At 43.8% G+C, this 15,482-nt stretch overlaps 1 protein-coding gene across 2 annotated transcripts in view; it reads left to right on the top strand.

Annotated features, from left to right (window-relative positions):
* The window catches only part of RPN2 (ribophorin II), a 51,911-nt gene that overhangs the window by 35,010 nt on the left and 1,419 nt on the right, over nucleotides 1-15,482 (top strand). The window contains exons 10-17 of one of the 2 annotated variants that reach the window (XM_081149782.1): nucleotides 630-721; nucleotides 2,288-2,402; nucleotides 4,735-4,929; nucleotides 6,171-6,257; nucleotides 7,503-7,598; nucleotides 9,431-9,506; nucleotides 11,046-11,175; nucleotides 12,647-12,694. In XM_081149782.1, coding sequence (XP_081005908.1) covers nucleotides 630-721; nucleotides 2,288-2,402; nucleotides 4,735-4,929; nucleotides 6,171-6,257; nucleotides 7,503-7,598; nucleotides 9,431-9,506; nucleotides 11,046-11,175; nucleotides 12,647-12,694 — 839 coding nt within the window. The remainder of the gene's footprint in view (nucleotides 1-629; nucleotides 722-2,287; nucleotides 2,403-4,734; nucleotides 4,930-6,170; nucleotides 6,258-7,502; nucleotides 7,599-9,430; nucleotides 9,507-11,045; nucleotides 11,176-12,646; nucleotides 12,695-15,482) is intronic. The other variant, XM_081149783.1, reaches the window with a different exon arrangement.

The following is a 15,482-nucleotide window of genomic DNA, read 5'->3' as shown; positions in this document are numbered from 1 at the left end:
GGCAGGGAAGGTATGTGCTCAGGAGAACCGGAAGTACTTGATGAACTGCACAGGTGGCCACCATAGCTTCTTGGTCTCATGGGCAGACTCACTCTGCTTATCACAGAGTAAGTGTTGCCGGGAAGCTGGTAGCAAGGTGCCTGAGGTGATGGACTCAGTTTCCTCATCTGAAATAGCACTGCCTTGCAGAGGTGTGAGGACTGAGTCTTTTTAAAGTCATGTCTTCCACATGGTAAACACTCAGTAAGCATTCGCTGTCCTTAGAATGGAGTACTTGTTGATTTTGATTTAAATTATTTGAAAGGTACTGCTTAAGGATTTCGCCTTACTTGCTTTAAAGGATGTAAGGGAAGATTCACGTTTTCTCCTCTCTCTTGGTAAACATACGCAGTCCAGCCAAAGCCAAAAAGGGAGGAAGGGGTAGGAACCAAGGAGTTACTTTTTGGCCTCCAGATGGGAGAGGTGGGACTACTGCCTGGCTGGGTCACTTTTACTAAAATCACTGAAGATTTCTTGTCCTAGGAGTTTTTCATGCCTTTACTCGCCTTTAGGAGAAAAATTCGGATGTGCGTGTTAATTGCTGGCACATCCTCCAGTTGACTTGGCGGTTTTCTTCTGTGTCACTGCAGCTCAGGATCAAGATCTCCACTGAAGTCGGCATCACAAATGTGGACCTCTCCACTGTGGATAAGGACCAGAGCATCGCCCCGAAAACCACACGGTAGGCGCTATACCGCCAGGCATGGGAGCCTGGGCTTGAGCTGGCCTCTCGCTGTCATTTCTGTCCACAGCAGTCCAGCTTGCACTCCAAATTAAAGAGGCTATGGTTGTGCTGACACACCACCAGGGGCTGCTTGGCATCCATGCAGCTCGGGGGATATCTGTACCAGTGGCCAGTCTCTGAGCAAGCCAGTCCTTGAGATAAGAAGCAAGTCCTAGTCGGTCAGCTGTGTCACTAAGCACATTATTTAGTTAAGATGACAATTTAAAAAAAAAACTTTCTCATTGAAGAAAGTAATGTATTAATTTATATTCTGGTATAATCTCTATCTTTTCATAGTCCTGCAGTGGCAATTCTCTTTGGTTCACAGTGTGTTTGAAAAAAGTTGGAAGTCTCATAGGTCCTTAGAACTGAGGTGGCAGATACCTAGCATTAAGGCTATGATTCCTTTTCTCAAGTTCATGGAAAACATCGTCAATCACAGTATTTGTTTTTGCTGAACTCAGAATCTTTTTCAACACAATCTTCTAAGTAACCATTAGCAATTGATCAGAGTTCAGCCAGAACACTGGATGAAGCCCATTTGTCAGCCCTCTCCCAGATCCTTACTTTGGGGGGCCATCTATACCTCTGGGTATAGTCAGACCCTCAACTTTATTCAACTCGGGTGGCTATAGATGCCAAAGAAAGTAGGTAAACCCTCAAGGCTGTTTTGAAGCATTTACTCCTTTTAAATCCTATGAAAGGGCTGGGCCTTCTTCCTCTGGTTTGGATAGTTTCATAGTGACACTGGAGATGAGAGCACTGTTGAGAATCCACTGAAATAATATCTGTGAGAGTGCTTTGCAAATTTAATGTTCTATATAGATGAAGAGTTGTATTACTCATAAGTAAATATAAAGCCTAAATATAAAACAGCCAGGTGTGAGCTCTATAACCATTTTGCTTGTTCTATCCCTGGACATTTTAACCTAAAGTCCCAGGAAATAGCTGTGAAAAGAACAGCTTTCTCATAAAACTGCCTTTTGAGAAAATGACTTTTTAAAATCCAGTTTCAGGCAGAAAAATAAATTGAAACAGTATCTAGGAAAAAATACAGTGTTAAAAAAAAGAAAAACCTAGAAGGACCCTATCTTTTCTTGGCATCCCCTACCGCCTCGTTTCTCAACTTTGCTCACATATGCTGCTAACATTGATCTGATGATTATTTCTCCTTGTGGTTTTGCCAGCCCTGCTTTCCAGTCTACCTCTGTGCCTGCGGGGGGCACACATGAGCCCAACTGGTTCCTGACTTGGTTGAGTTGACATCCTTAGGTCCTTGAAGTGAAAGCCTGGAGCTTCCCCAGACCCTAATAAAAATTCATTCTGTGCTTTTCTCTGTCCTGGCTTATCAGTCCAATTAGCCCTCAGGCCACAGACAATTCTCCCACATCTGTCTGTCCACAACAGAAAAGTTACAATGGGAGAGGGAAAATTAAGCAATGAAGTGAAGTTTGTATTCTTTACTCTGTTCTTATGTATGTGCAGATCCTCTCTGAAAATTTACTGTATAAATGTCTCTTTCAGGGTGACCTACCCAGCCAAGGCCAAGGGCACGTTTGTCGCAGACAGTCACCAGAACTTTGCTTTGTTCTTCCAGCTGGTAGACGTGAACACAGGTGCTGAGCTCACCCCCCACCAGGTCAGGAAAAAGCCCAGGCATTCTCTTGGCTTGAAACATTACAGTACACTAGAGTTGTTGATATGTTTATACCTGACTACAGAACATTTCCAAATTCCTACTTTCAGATCTTCACTGTGCACCTTGAAGGTCCATCAGGTTCTCCCACGTGACGCTCTGCTCCCCTCTTGTACTGGTTGTAACCCTGAATCTGCCATACACTCTTCTTTATAAAAGATTAGTTGGTATTGAGAAGATATATTTAAGGCAGATTAGCACTTAATTGAGACTTTTTTCTTTTCTGACAAAAAACCCCCACCAAAACCATGTATTAAAATAATTTTGAAAAAAGGAAAACCTAGGTAATGGGCTCAAAGCCTATTTTTCTTCTGGCCAAAGCAGATTTCTGTATGTGGGAATCTGAAAAATAATTCTTTTTAATTTGTGCCTACTTCATATTATGAAAGCAATAGGCTTCAGTTTTATAAAGTAATAATTATTCTTTGAAAGATTTTCAAACCATGCCCTTTCCCCAGAGAATCTGCTGTGGCCTCCTGTCCTCTCAGGCACCTCCTCCCTCACCTCTGTCATCCCCCTTGGTTAGAAGTAACTGCTCTCAGCCCTGCCCCATCCATGGTTGTACTGTAAGGGGAAAGCAGATAAGTACTCTGAATCCTGAAGGACAGGAAAGAGTGTGGGACCCAGTGGCCTTGGTTTAGGTACTTTGTAAGCAATGCTTCAGCAAGAGCCACCAGACTTGTGTCCATGCTGGAGGAGCCGCTTCAGAGCAGACCTCTGAGGTGGGTGAATTTACTTGGAAACCTTTTGCTTTCTGTTTGCTGTAGCTGCAGTGGTTCCTATAGCTGCAGTGGCTGTGCTTGTGCCCAGGCCCCAGAGCGGTTGCCCACAGGACCACCATCCTGGCACTTCTCTGTTCCTCTCTCCTTTCCACCCCCAAGCTCCATAGAGCTTGGATGGTGCACTTGGTCAGGGCCCTGGCTAATCAACCTTTAAGTTACTTAGCCTCTTAGCATTTTGTAGCTCATTCTCAGAATGACATTTACCAACCAAACAGCACAAGGGAAGAAAGAAGATGAAAAAAGGAAATTAGAAGACTAAATTGGTGAGCTTCGGGTTAGGGCAGGGAGAGTTAGTGAGGAAATAACTTTAACTGAATATTTGTCTCATCCAAGATTCTGTTTTGGAAACCATGGCTTAGAGACCTCCCAGGCATAATGACGTTTTGCAGATGAGCCTGGCTGCCGCCTGAGCTTGGCTGTGACAGGAGGAAGATCAGGCATCCAGGCTTGTAAATCCCATTCTTGGCCAAGACTGTAGCCAGGATGCTTCACATCTCTGGGCCCCTTTTCCTAAATACTTTGATGGTTTGTTGCCCAGATGTAGAGTAACAGAGGAGATTTGCATTTTTGTGTGTGGATCCAGCACTAGCTGTGTAACTCATTTAATCTGGGTGCCTTATGGTCTGTAAAATGGAATCAATCTACCTGCCGTGTTGAATTCTTTATTTTGAAACCCTTCAAAGAAAAGCTCTGAGTGGATATTAAGTTTTGCTGCAGTTATAATGTACAGAAAGCTTAGTTTCTTAAGCCATTGGTGGGGATAAGGTGATTAGTCTGGCACCCTCATGTTGATAATATTGGCTACTGTTTGTTGACTAGCTGGTGTATATGCTTTGCATATGTTATCAGGAATCTTCGCACAGATATACCACTTGTTGAAGTTAATCTTTTTATCTTAAAGATGAAGAAATCAAGGCCCAAGGAAGTTAAGTAACCTGCTCAGCTAATAAGTAGTGGATCCAAGTCTGTTTGTCTTCAGAGCCTGGGAGCTCTCAGTGACACCAGGCTTCTCTGCTTGATTAGAACTCTGCCTTGCTATCAGTCCCCGAGCCTGCTCTACTCAGTCTTTAGCTGCAGGCACTAGGAAGTTGAAAATGGGCCTCTCACAGTTCCACCCCATTTCCATTCTCTTTACCCTCTGGTGAAGAAGTTAATTGGGCAGCAACGTGGCCTAAAGGCTGGCAGGAAGAAGAAATTGCAGCACAGCAAAGGGATTAAATCATTCACAAACTGGGCATTCAACCTCCAAGTAGTCAGGAATTGGCTGCATCCCTAAGTTAAATTTCTCCTATCAGCAAAAGTTATCTCTCCTGACTGCACTAGGAACCAGGGTGGGATAGCCACTCCGTCTGCTCTCTTAGGCAGGTCTGGTGGAGCCCCGAGTTCTCATTGTCATGAAAGAGCCAGCAGTCTGCTGCCTTGTTGATTCAATATTGGGCCCAGAGGGAGTTTTGAAATTACCAGAAGAAATACAATATTATTGTTTCATCCAGACATTTGTCCGACTCCATAACCAGAAGACTGGCCAGGAAGTGGTGTTTGTTGCTGAGCCGGACAGCAAGAATGTGTACAAGTTTGAACTGGATACTTCTGAGAGGAAGATCGAATTTGACTCTGCGTCCGGCACCTACACTCTCTACTTGATCATCGGAGATGCCACTTTGAAGAACCCAATCCTTTGGAATGTGGTATGTGCCTAAATGCACCTTGACCCAAGTGAGAGTGGCTGTGCCACAGTTAGACACAGACAGTTCCTTTTCAGGGGCCTGGGTTCTTTATCCTGGCCTTGCCTGGGCCACCATGGGGCTGTGGGCTATCACTATTAGTAGTCTTAGGGGCATGCACATGGTCTGGCACATAGTAGGTGCTTAATAAATAGTGTTCGAGTAAATGAATGAATTAACTTAGTAAGTGAATGAATTAACTTACATTTGCCCTTGTGGGTTCTAGCAAATTTCTATAAAAGCTATACTGGAAGAAGGTTTTCTTATTTCATCAAAGCGCTGTGGGGGATGCATAGATGTTGGAGATAAAGGCCTTGGCCTTTGAGATATGGTATAGCCTCTTGGGATTGGGGCGGGGGTAAGATTTGAGTTCCAGTAACAATTCAGGGTGGTGTAGAATGTTGAATTGTAGGATATTCACAATGCTGATAAACTAATAACCAACATTTGCGAATCATGTTATAGTTTCCATAGTGCTTTTCACCTGCGTATCTCACTTGATTGGTGAGATAAGAGAAAACTTCTTTAAAGACATAGCATTTGAGCTAGGGGTTGAAGAATTGCAAAGGTTTATCAGAATAGTGTATGAGGCTGCGGGCTGATCACTGGGGAGCAGCCTACAGAGACGCGCACGGTACTTTCAGTGCAATGTGAGTGGGTCCATTTTACTGGAGCACTTGATGAATCTGGCCAGCAGCAGTAGGCAGAGAGGTTGGAAAGGTAGCAGAGGCCAAGTTGCACCCTTGAATAGTGGTCGGCTCCCTTTGCAAGACAGGGGCAGCTGTGTTTCCTGTGTTGTATTCAGAGCTCCTTTTCTTCTCCTGCACTTTGTATGAGAGCACATTTTCTTTTTTTTTCTTTTTCTGTGACTAAATCACACTTCCCAGGGACACCGAGCATTTTCTGATAGCAGCTGTAACAGCCTGAGTACCAGCTGAGATCTTTGTATTAAGCAGCTCAGTGGGGCTACCCAGGCCAGTAGAAAATTGGAAGTATTGCTCTAAAAAGCATTTTCAACAAATAATTATTTTGTTCTTGAAATTTTTACTGCCTCGGTTTGTCGACTAAGAGTTTGGGAGTGATTGGACTGCTTGGAGCTATTTCCATTTATGATCCTGGACCTGAGTTAGGGGGTACTGTCATGCTGACGAATCTTACCCCATTCTCTTCCCCTGTGCCTTTAAAGATTGCTTTTATTTTTTTAGGCTGATGTGGTCATCAAGTTCCCTGAGGAAGATGCTCCATCGACTGTCCTGTCCAAGAACCTTTTCACCCCCAAGCAGGAAATTCAGGTATATTTCAAGAGGCTTCTCCAGTAAACATGAAGAAATGGGCACAACAAGAGGGCAGCAGACCCCTGGATGGATGGTGGCTCTGGTCCCTTCTTTAACCTTTCTATATAATGCTCTATAGTTCGGTCCTTGCCACCCTGTGAATTAGGCAGAGCAATTATCAGTCCTGTCGTAAACCTGAAAAAACAGGCTCAAAGAGCCTAGTGACCAGCTCCCAGAAAGCAGATAGTCGGAGATGATCTCAAAACCCATGTTTGTTTTTTCTAAACATCCAGGAGGTACAGCCCTGAGATCACTGCTTGACAGCAACAGCAAAGCTGGACTTGGCTTTCTTTCTGTCTGCTCCTGCATAAATCAGGGCTGATGGGGCTGACAGGTGGAAAACTCATCTGGGACCATAGGGCTTTCCTCCCCGAGGCAAGTTCTTCCTCTCTTCTGGGATTCACCTTCTTTGCACACAAATATTACCATCCCTGCCCAGCCTAACTAACAGGACTGCTGTGAGGATCAAAATAATGGATAAGACTTTAAAAAGTTTCTAAAGCACTTTACAAAATAAACACAATAATTATTAAATGGTTTGAACACTGATTGAGAAAACTGAGGTGATCCACTCAGCGAATTATTTTGCATTCATGAGGAATAATCTTACTGTAGTAATGTGGAAACCTATGTATAAAATAATGTTGAGGTATTCCAAGTAGACTACATACTCTTATTTCACTATTTTTTTAAAAAAACACAAGGGCCCAATGGGTAGAGTAGTAGGACTCTGTTAAAGAGAGTGAGGCTAACACCAGTTAGCTGACTAAAGTTGAGGAGTGACATATGATGGATAGTACCAGCCTGGGGGCCCAGAGCATTATGAAATCCAGAGTTCTGCCTTGTCTATGTCACTCAAGCCATCCATATACCTGGGCTTCCTCTTTGATACTAGGCAAATGCCACTTCATGAATTGTGTTTCCCCAACCTCTAAATGGCAATGAATCTTTGAAGGGATAAAGAGGATTGAACAAGTAGTGAGCTGGGACTAGTGTAGTGTCTTTGAAAGGAGACCTCTGGGATTAGAAGCCAGCGTTGAGAAGAGGCAAAAGGCCAAGTGGCCATTCATTGCCAAGGGGTTTTAGCCTCTGGAAAACAGTTCTTCATCTTGACTGTCATTGGCATTTTGGTCTCTGGTAAACATGGCAGCCTGCTGGGAAGGTCATATTCTTAATTATTCTTGATGTGACTTATTTTGGCAGCACCTGTTCCGCGAGCCTGAGAAGAGGCCCCCCACAGTGGTGTCTAATACATTCACTGCCCTGATCCTCTCACCCTTGCTCCTGCTTTTTGCTCTGGTAAGTAGCTGTAATTAGCATGAGCAGTGTGTGTCTGGTGCCAGACTCAGCAGATGTAGCTGTTCCAAAGGAGGCTTTGTGCTCTGGCCTCAGCACAGCTCCTAAGGGGTCCAGCAGCTGTGACCTGCACTGATGGTCAAAAAATTTTAGAATAACTAAAATTCCACACTATGGGGAAGTAGCCAAATAAACCACTCCATCAACAAGGGGCATGAGAAAGTACCTAATGGCCTTTGAAAATGATAAAAGTGTATGGACTCGGATGCTCTCTTAAGGAAAGTTCAGGTGAAGTAAAGTGTGAAAAAACCAAGACCCAATGCCTATAGTTACATAAAAATCGAGTACAGAGGCTGTGCATTTCAGCACTGTTTGGAGCATAAAACTATCAGCAACCTAAATTCCTCATTAAAGCAAATGTTAAATAAATTATGGTACATCCATACAGTGGAATAATATGCAGCTTATTAAAAGAATGGATAGAGCCCTAGCTGGTTTGGCTCAGTGGTTAGAGCATTGGCCCGAGGACTGAAGGGTCCTGGGTTCAATTCCAACCAAGGGCATGTGCCTCAGTTGCAGGCTTAATCCCTGGCCTTGGTCAGAGTGTGTGCGGGGGGCAACCGATTGATGTGTCTCTCACATCAGTGTTTCTCTCTCTCTCTCTCTTTCTCTCTTTCCCTCTCCCCCTTCCACTTTCTCTGGAAAGCAATAGAAAAAATATCCTCGGGTGAGGATTAAAAAAATAATAATAAGAAGAATAGATTTATATGCTGATATGACAAGATTGCCAGGATGTCCTGTTGAGTGAAGAAGGCAAGGGCTTCGGGTAGGGTCACCTCTAAGGAGAGGGCTTTTTAAGGAGTATAAAGAAAGGAAATTTTTACCTTTTATACTTTAAAGTACTATTCAAATTTTTTTTCTTACCAATTGATTTTTTTTTCTCTTTTTTTAAAAAATATATGTTTTTATTGATTTCAGAGGCAGAGAAGGGAGAGGGAGAGATAGAAACATCATTGATGAGAGAGAGTCATTGATCAGCTGCCTTCTGTACTCCCTCTGCTGTGGACCGAGCCCGCAACCTGGGCATTTGCCCTGTCTGGGAATCGAACCGCGATCTCCTGGATCATAGGTTGATACTCAAGCACTGAGCCATGCCAGTCAGGCTTTTTCTTTTTTTAAAAAAATTATAAGCATGGATTTATATCATCAAAGTACTGAAAATTTTGAGAACTGTATGGGAAACTCATTAGATCTTACTTTTGGAAAATTGCCTGTGTTCTTAATTCATTCGTAGATATTAATAAAATAATTATTGGTCAGTCTAAATCTGAAAGGCTTGCCACAAATTTTCAGAAACCAGACCCTAGGGTATGGACACCTGTTGTCACATTTGAGTGATCAGAATTTCAAAAGGCAAGGAACCCACAGCAAAAGCACGCATCCTACCAGCTGCCAGTGCGTTTATCTTACCAATGCTTAGAGAAACTAGCAGGGATGCCAGTTACTTTATCACGAATGCAGTTTCTGACCTTTCAGCTTCTTGGTTCACCTGTTTTAAAATAGAAGTTTGCTGTCATTAAAAATGATGTTCAGGTTTGAGTTATCCAGCACATTTGAGAGCAGGTGTTGGAATGCCTTTCTAAAGAAGAAAAGAGAACAGTTTTTCTCGAAGACTTATAATAGGGTAGTTGTCACTTGGAAAAATTCCCTGCCCATCAAGTATGCATGAACTTTTAAGCCCTTAGGACTGTTCATTGGACTAGCGTTGACATGCCATGTGTTGCCTCCCTTTCAAGTTGTAATGTCTTTTTAATTTATTTCTCCCCATCGTTTAGTGGATCCGGATTGGTGCCAATGTCTCCAACTTCTCTTTTGCTCCTAGCACGATTATCTTTCACCTGGGACATGCTGGTAAGCGCTCCTGGCTGCTAATTCCATTTAACCTCCTCCGTCATTTAGCCTGCCCACGCAAATGCCCTGTTAAGTAGACCCACAACCTATTAACTATAATGACTTAATAGTATAACATTTCCCTCTTCCTCCTGGCCTTTTAGGACGGTTAATATGATGATAAACCTGTTTGGGCCATCAGCTTAGAACAGCTGTCATTATATTGGGTTTCATTGTACTAGGCTGCTGTTGGCAGGCCATTTACCCTCATTTAATAGCCCTGTTCATTTCCAGAGATTACTCACTTATTGTATCTTTACATTGAGCCATCTTCCTGGATGAAGAGCATTAATGCAGTTTTCAGAGGTTATCTTTCCCCAAGGTATCGATCTTCACGTTTGCTGGCAGCTGTGTCTGGACAGTAATAGAAAACAGTTTCTTCCACAGTCAGACACGCTGCCCTGCCCTGCATTGTTCTCTTGAGAACTTAGAACCTAAAGGTAACAACACTGTCAATTCACACATCAGCTAAGCATTTTAGAGACTTCTGACACCATTGGATCAGTGGTGCCTTGCATTTCCCTTCCATATTCTTTTCTAATTTCTTTGACACTTTCAGGAGACCCTCTTGTGTCCACAGTGTGTGGATTCTGTAGGGGTCCACAGATGAATCCCTTGAAATTCTAGGCAGATGTGTGTCTGTTCTTTTCTGGGGAAAGAGAGGGTATGTAACTTTGATCACATTCTCACAGTGCCCACGACCTCGAAAATGGTTGAGAACCCCCGCTGTAGTTCATCCATCATCCTTCCAGGCAAAATTGACAGATGACCTTTCTGTCCAGCCCAGTTACTGGATTTGAGTGATAGGCCTCCCGGGTCAGGTTGAGAACAAAACATGAATATAAATTTGTTTAGAGCAATGACTTTTCTTGCCAGAATGCTTTGTGTACACATTCTCTCATTTGAGTCTCATCTCAACCCTGATGGGGGTGACTGGGGCAGGAATTATGATCCATATGTGACATGAGAGAATTTAGGCTCCGAGAAATTAGGTGGATGGAAGGGCAGACCTGGACTGGAACCCTGGGCTCAGTGCACAGGGCTAAACCCTTTACCTAAGTCTAAGTCTTCGGTCCTCCTTGCTTCCCTCCTAGTCACAGTGGCAAATATCCTTAAAATTTTCTTAGTAAAAAGGAAATTATTTATTTAATCATGTATACTTTTATTCAGAATTTGAAAAATAAAATGAGTCCCAAATATAGTAGTAATGTTTGAAAAAACAAATATAAAAAAACCTATGTTAAAGAAAATTGATGTGAGCCAGAATGTGGAACAAGGTGTATAAAGTAGCTGAGGTCTGGTATTTACCTCTGGATTTCTTGGTAGCCAGGTTTGAGAGGCAAGTGTATTGAGTTACCTATCGGATAAAAGGAATAAAACAATCTGGCCTAGAAATATAGACCTTTTTAGGGTCCAGCAATCACTGCTCCTAGCTGTCTTCTGCCCCAGCGTGTTGCCACTATTTCATTTAATTGACTATCATGGCGCCTGTTCTCATAGCCATGCTGGGGCTCATGTATGTCTACTGGACTCAACTCAACATGTTCCAGACCCTGAAGTACCTGGCCATCTTGGGCAGTGTGACGTTTCTGGCTGGCAATCGGATGCTGGCCCAGCAGGCAATCAAGAGGTAAGGCTGAGGATGGGTCCTGGTCCCAGAGTGGGATTAGAAATGTTTTTGTCAGCTCTGCTCCCCCAACTCTCTGAACAACGGTATATGGCAAAATGATTTATATCCTTAGGGATAAGTGTGACAGGTTAATCCAGCCCGATACAGAAGCCTTTTTAAGTCAGAAAAGGGCCTTGGTAGTCAGCTTTAAATGTTTTAAAATCACAACCATTTGTACCCTGACACATTAGAATAAGAGAAGACAATAATTGTTTTATGAAGAGTAAAATGGATTAGAACATGTGGCAGATTGCTGTTAATGTGCTGGTTGTATAAAAATGTTCTCTGCTGCCATAGAGAACCTGCCCTCCTCCCCTGCCCCAGAGAGTTACTCCCCTGTAACCCCCAACAGGCTCCCGGAACTTTTCCTCCTGATCATGAAGGTCCATGCTCTTCTCCCAGAAACTGCCACACTGCTCAGTAGTCCATACCACATCCCCGAGAACCAGACAACCTTAGGATTACACAATGATCAGATCTCATGTGATGGCAGCTTGACTTTCGAACCTACATTAGTGGCATATTTAAATGTCACAGAGGTGTTTCTCATTGGTTTGACTTTATTAGAACTTAGGTGATTTCAGCCATGTAAAGGTCAGTAAGAAAAGGTCAGGCTTGATTTCACCTTTGGAAGGTAGCATTTTCAGACGTGTCCTGCTTTCTCCTCTCCAGGACTTTTGCTGGAAGAATGTAATTCAGTAGTGTGCCCTCCAACACGGCTGCTGATTATGTTGGTCAGATCAGGGAGAGGCCTTCTCAGACACCATGAGTGGGCAGGAGAGCCACAGGTCTCATCCCTGGCCAGGTCCCCATCGTGAGCTTTCTGAGTGCCTCATGTGGAGACCCAGTCCCGACGTGCTCCTGGACTTCCCTGTAGTAACCCAGATTCCACCAGAGCTTCCCTTAGCACCAGCAGTGGCAGCTGTGCACTTTGCTGCCCCTCCAGCAGCCTTAACTTGGCAGCTGTGCATTGCACCTGAGAAGGAGCCAGGGGCTTGGCTGTTTTTTCTAACCAGAGCCATGTTCCTTTACAGCAACTAGTCCAGGCCCAGGGAGCTGAAGGCCATACTCCACTGAGTTCTCTTATTTCTGGAAGTTGCCTACACAAGACGAACAAAATCAAGGGGAGATGAGGGTGGAAACCATTTGGTTTAGATCCTGCTTAGCATACATTCCTAATCTGGATTCCTAAAATTGTGTACATTTTCTGGGGAAAGAGACCATGATTCTCATCTCCTCTCTTCCCCCCACACATCCCATACAGAAAGTTAAAGCCCATTCTTATATTGCCATCTGTGTGAGTCCTAGAATGAACTGCACCACTGGGAAAGTCAGTGACCCTAATGGAAGCTCTGGTTGGATGTTTCTTTCCTCAGCTTATTTCTTTTCTCACTGTCCTTTCTTGATTCTCAATCCCTCTTTCCTTTGGCAGGATCGCTGCAGAGCAGAGCAGTAGATTGGCAAAATATAGGACATTACGGTAAAGATGAAGGGTGGTCTCGTCCCAGAAGCAGGGCCCCTTTCTCATGCCTGCCTCATTGCATGTCAACTGCTTACCCAGTATGCAGCCCACTCGTTCCTCCCCACCCATCCCTAAGCCAAAACTGAGCCCTGAATCCATTTTCCTACTTCCTGGTTGTGACTGCCCTGGGGTAAAAAGCCGAAGCCCCTTGAGTTAGCCCAGCAGAGGGGATAACTTTGCAGCAGAGCAATCTAGACCTGGCTTTAACTGTGTGACTGCACCCTCCCTTACGTCTTGGGGTACTATTTATTTATTTATTTAAATGTTTCTTCTTAATATATCTTTATTGATTTCAGAGAGGAAGGGAGAGGGAGAGTTGAAACATCCATGATGAGAGTCATTGATTGGCTGCCTCCTGCACACACCCTGTTGGGGATCCTGACCGGGCATCGAACTGTGATTTCCTGGATCCTAGGTCAATGCTCAACCGCTGAGCCACTCCTGGCCGGGCAGGGGGTACTTTTTGGACAATACCCCTTCTCTCTGTGTTTATAGGAGAACAACAGAGTTGAGATTAAGACAGGTCCAGCCTTAGACTTCTTAAAGGGGACTCCATTCAGAACATCTAAATTCATTACATGATGGTCTGATGGCAAATCCTGGCACCTTTGTCACTGTTCCTAGGCCTTTCTGTATCACTGATCTTCGGTTGGACCAAATGGTTGGTTTGGTGAGACCCTAAATTATTAACTGATGGCCACAGAGCAAAGCCAGTATAAGAACCCAGGTTCCTAGAGCTTAGGATATGGGTCAGGGCTGCTCCCTGTGTGACTGACATGTCATGTGAAATATCACCCATTCTCCACACAGGTATTAGCCCTAGAACATGGATGAAGTGGAAGCGAGATGAAGGGAGGGGAGGAGAGAGAGTGTCTGATGCTTCATTGGTCAGCTCCTCTGGACCAGGGAAGGGCAAAAGTTTTCTGAAAAGAGCCAAATTGTACTTTAGGCTTCACAGACCATATGGTCTCTGTTAGAGCTACTCATCTCTGCCACTGAAATGTGAAAACAGCCACAGACTATGAAAACAAATAACATGGCTGTGTTCCAGTAAAACTTTACTTATAAAAACAGGCGTTGGGCTGGATTTAGCCCATGCGGCATAGTTTGCTGACCCCAGTACTAGACCAAAAAGAGGAAGGAGGTATTTGAATTTTCTAGTTATGTTCCCTCTCATCCCTTGCTGTGGAAATGGCTTTTCCTGCCAGGGCAATGAAGCCATCTAATTTTTAATCCTCAGGAAATAAGCAAAGTCAACAAAAGCATAGAATGTAGAGCCTTTTCACTGATACGTGAGCATAAACTTGAACGTCTGGTCTTCAACACAGAAAGAGATGACATTTGTGTTGTTTTTGTGTTGTTTTTCCCCCCAGGTTTAATTTATGTACAATAAAGTTCACTCTTTTTAGTGCAGAATTCTGTAAATCTTGACAGACTTATACAGTAGTGTAAACACTACCTCAATCAAGATACAGCCTATTTCCACACTCCAAACAGTGCCCCTGTGTCCCTTTTTAGTCAGTCCCTCCTTCCCACCCTCATTCCCTAGCCTTTTCCATTTGGTTTTATCCTAAATTATATACTTGCTCTGTCTGAGATTTGCTTTCAGAACTGGTCCTTTCTCCTAAATACTGAGCTCTTTAATTCTTTAAAGTAACTGGATTTGTTTTGTTTTTCTTGATTTTTAGATAGTCTGCCCTCACCCTGCCCCCAAATCATACTGCTTGAAAGAGAGGAAAGTCACTGGATGATTTGGTTGTTCAAGACCTCCTGAGGTTGGGATGTAGGATTTTAAAGGGAAGTCTCTGGTAGCTAGGTGGTTTGATTTGAGGATATACATTGATTTGATCAGGCATAACTTCTCAGCCAGGATAGTCTTGTGGGCTACTACCCTTCCAGCTGTTCCGTTTCATACTCATGCTGTCCTTTCCATGTGAACATTTTAAAGTATCTGAGAACCTCTGAGTGTTGGTAGGGAATTAGGGGCACTCACTTCAGCCCTCAGGATTAGTTCTGTGCCTGCCCCTGCCCCTTGGAACTGTTGAATTGGATTGAAGCCAGCCATTCTGCGAGACCATGCCATCACATGGGCCCTCACCACGTGCTAAGGCCAGTGTGTGTGTCAGCACCCTGCCTCTGCTCGCCAGGGCCAGCAAATCACTTGCTGCTGTCACCCTCCTGGTTGCATGGTGTCTGTCTAACTTGTCATGTTCGTTCTTGTGTTTCCCCATTACTTCTTGGAGGCTAGGGAAAGGCAGCCTTGGGGAAAGAAGGAATAAAAAGATCGAGTATTTCTTTCCCTCTTAAAATTTTTCTGTGAGCTGATTCCCATTTTTGAGAATCATTCTTTCTTAGGTTTAGGCATAGCTTCTGACCATTGGCAAGAACATGACCACATGCAGGTTTCTGTACTGAGTGGTCAGAATGTGGTCTTCCAAGCTACATGGGGGCCAAATGTTGGTTGGTGGACATGGAGTCTGGGAAATTGAAGATGAGCATTCTTTAAACCTAATCAAAATTTACAGTCTTGTCCTGGCTGGTGTGGCAGCCCATCATTGTTTCATTCTCATATTGATGTTTCTCTCTCCCTCTTGCTTCCTCTCTCTATAAAAATCAATTTAAAAAATTTTTAAAAAAATATATCTTTATTGATTTCAGAGGCAGAAAGGGAAAGGTAGGAACATCAGTGATGAGAGAGAGTCATTGATCGGCTGCCTCCTGCACTCCCTTGACTGGGGATGGAGCC

The sequence above is a fragment of the Miniopterus schreibersii genome, assembly GCF_964146895.1.
Source record: "Miniopterus schreibersii genome assembly, chromosome: 10".
Classification (NCBI taxonomy): domain Eukaryota; kingdom Metazoa; phylum Chordata; class Mammalia; order Chiroptera; family Miniopteridae; genus Miniopterus; species Miniopterus schreibersii.
The sequence above is the reverse complement of the archived record's forward strand: the minus strand, read 5'-3'. Positions and strand labels throughout refer to the sequence as shown.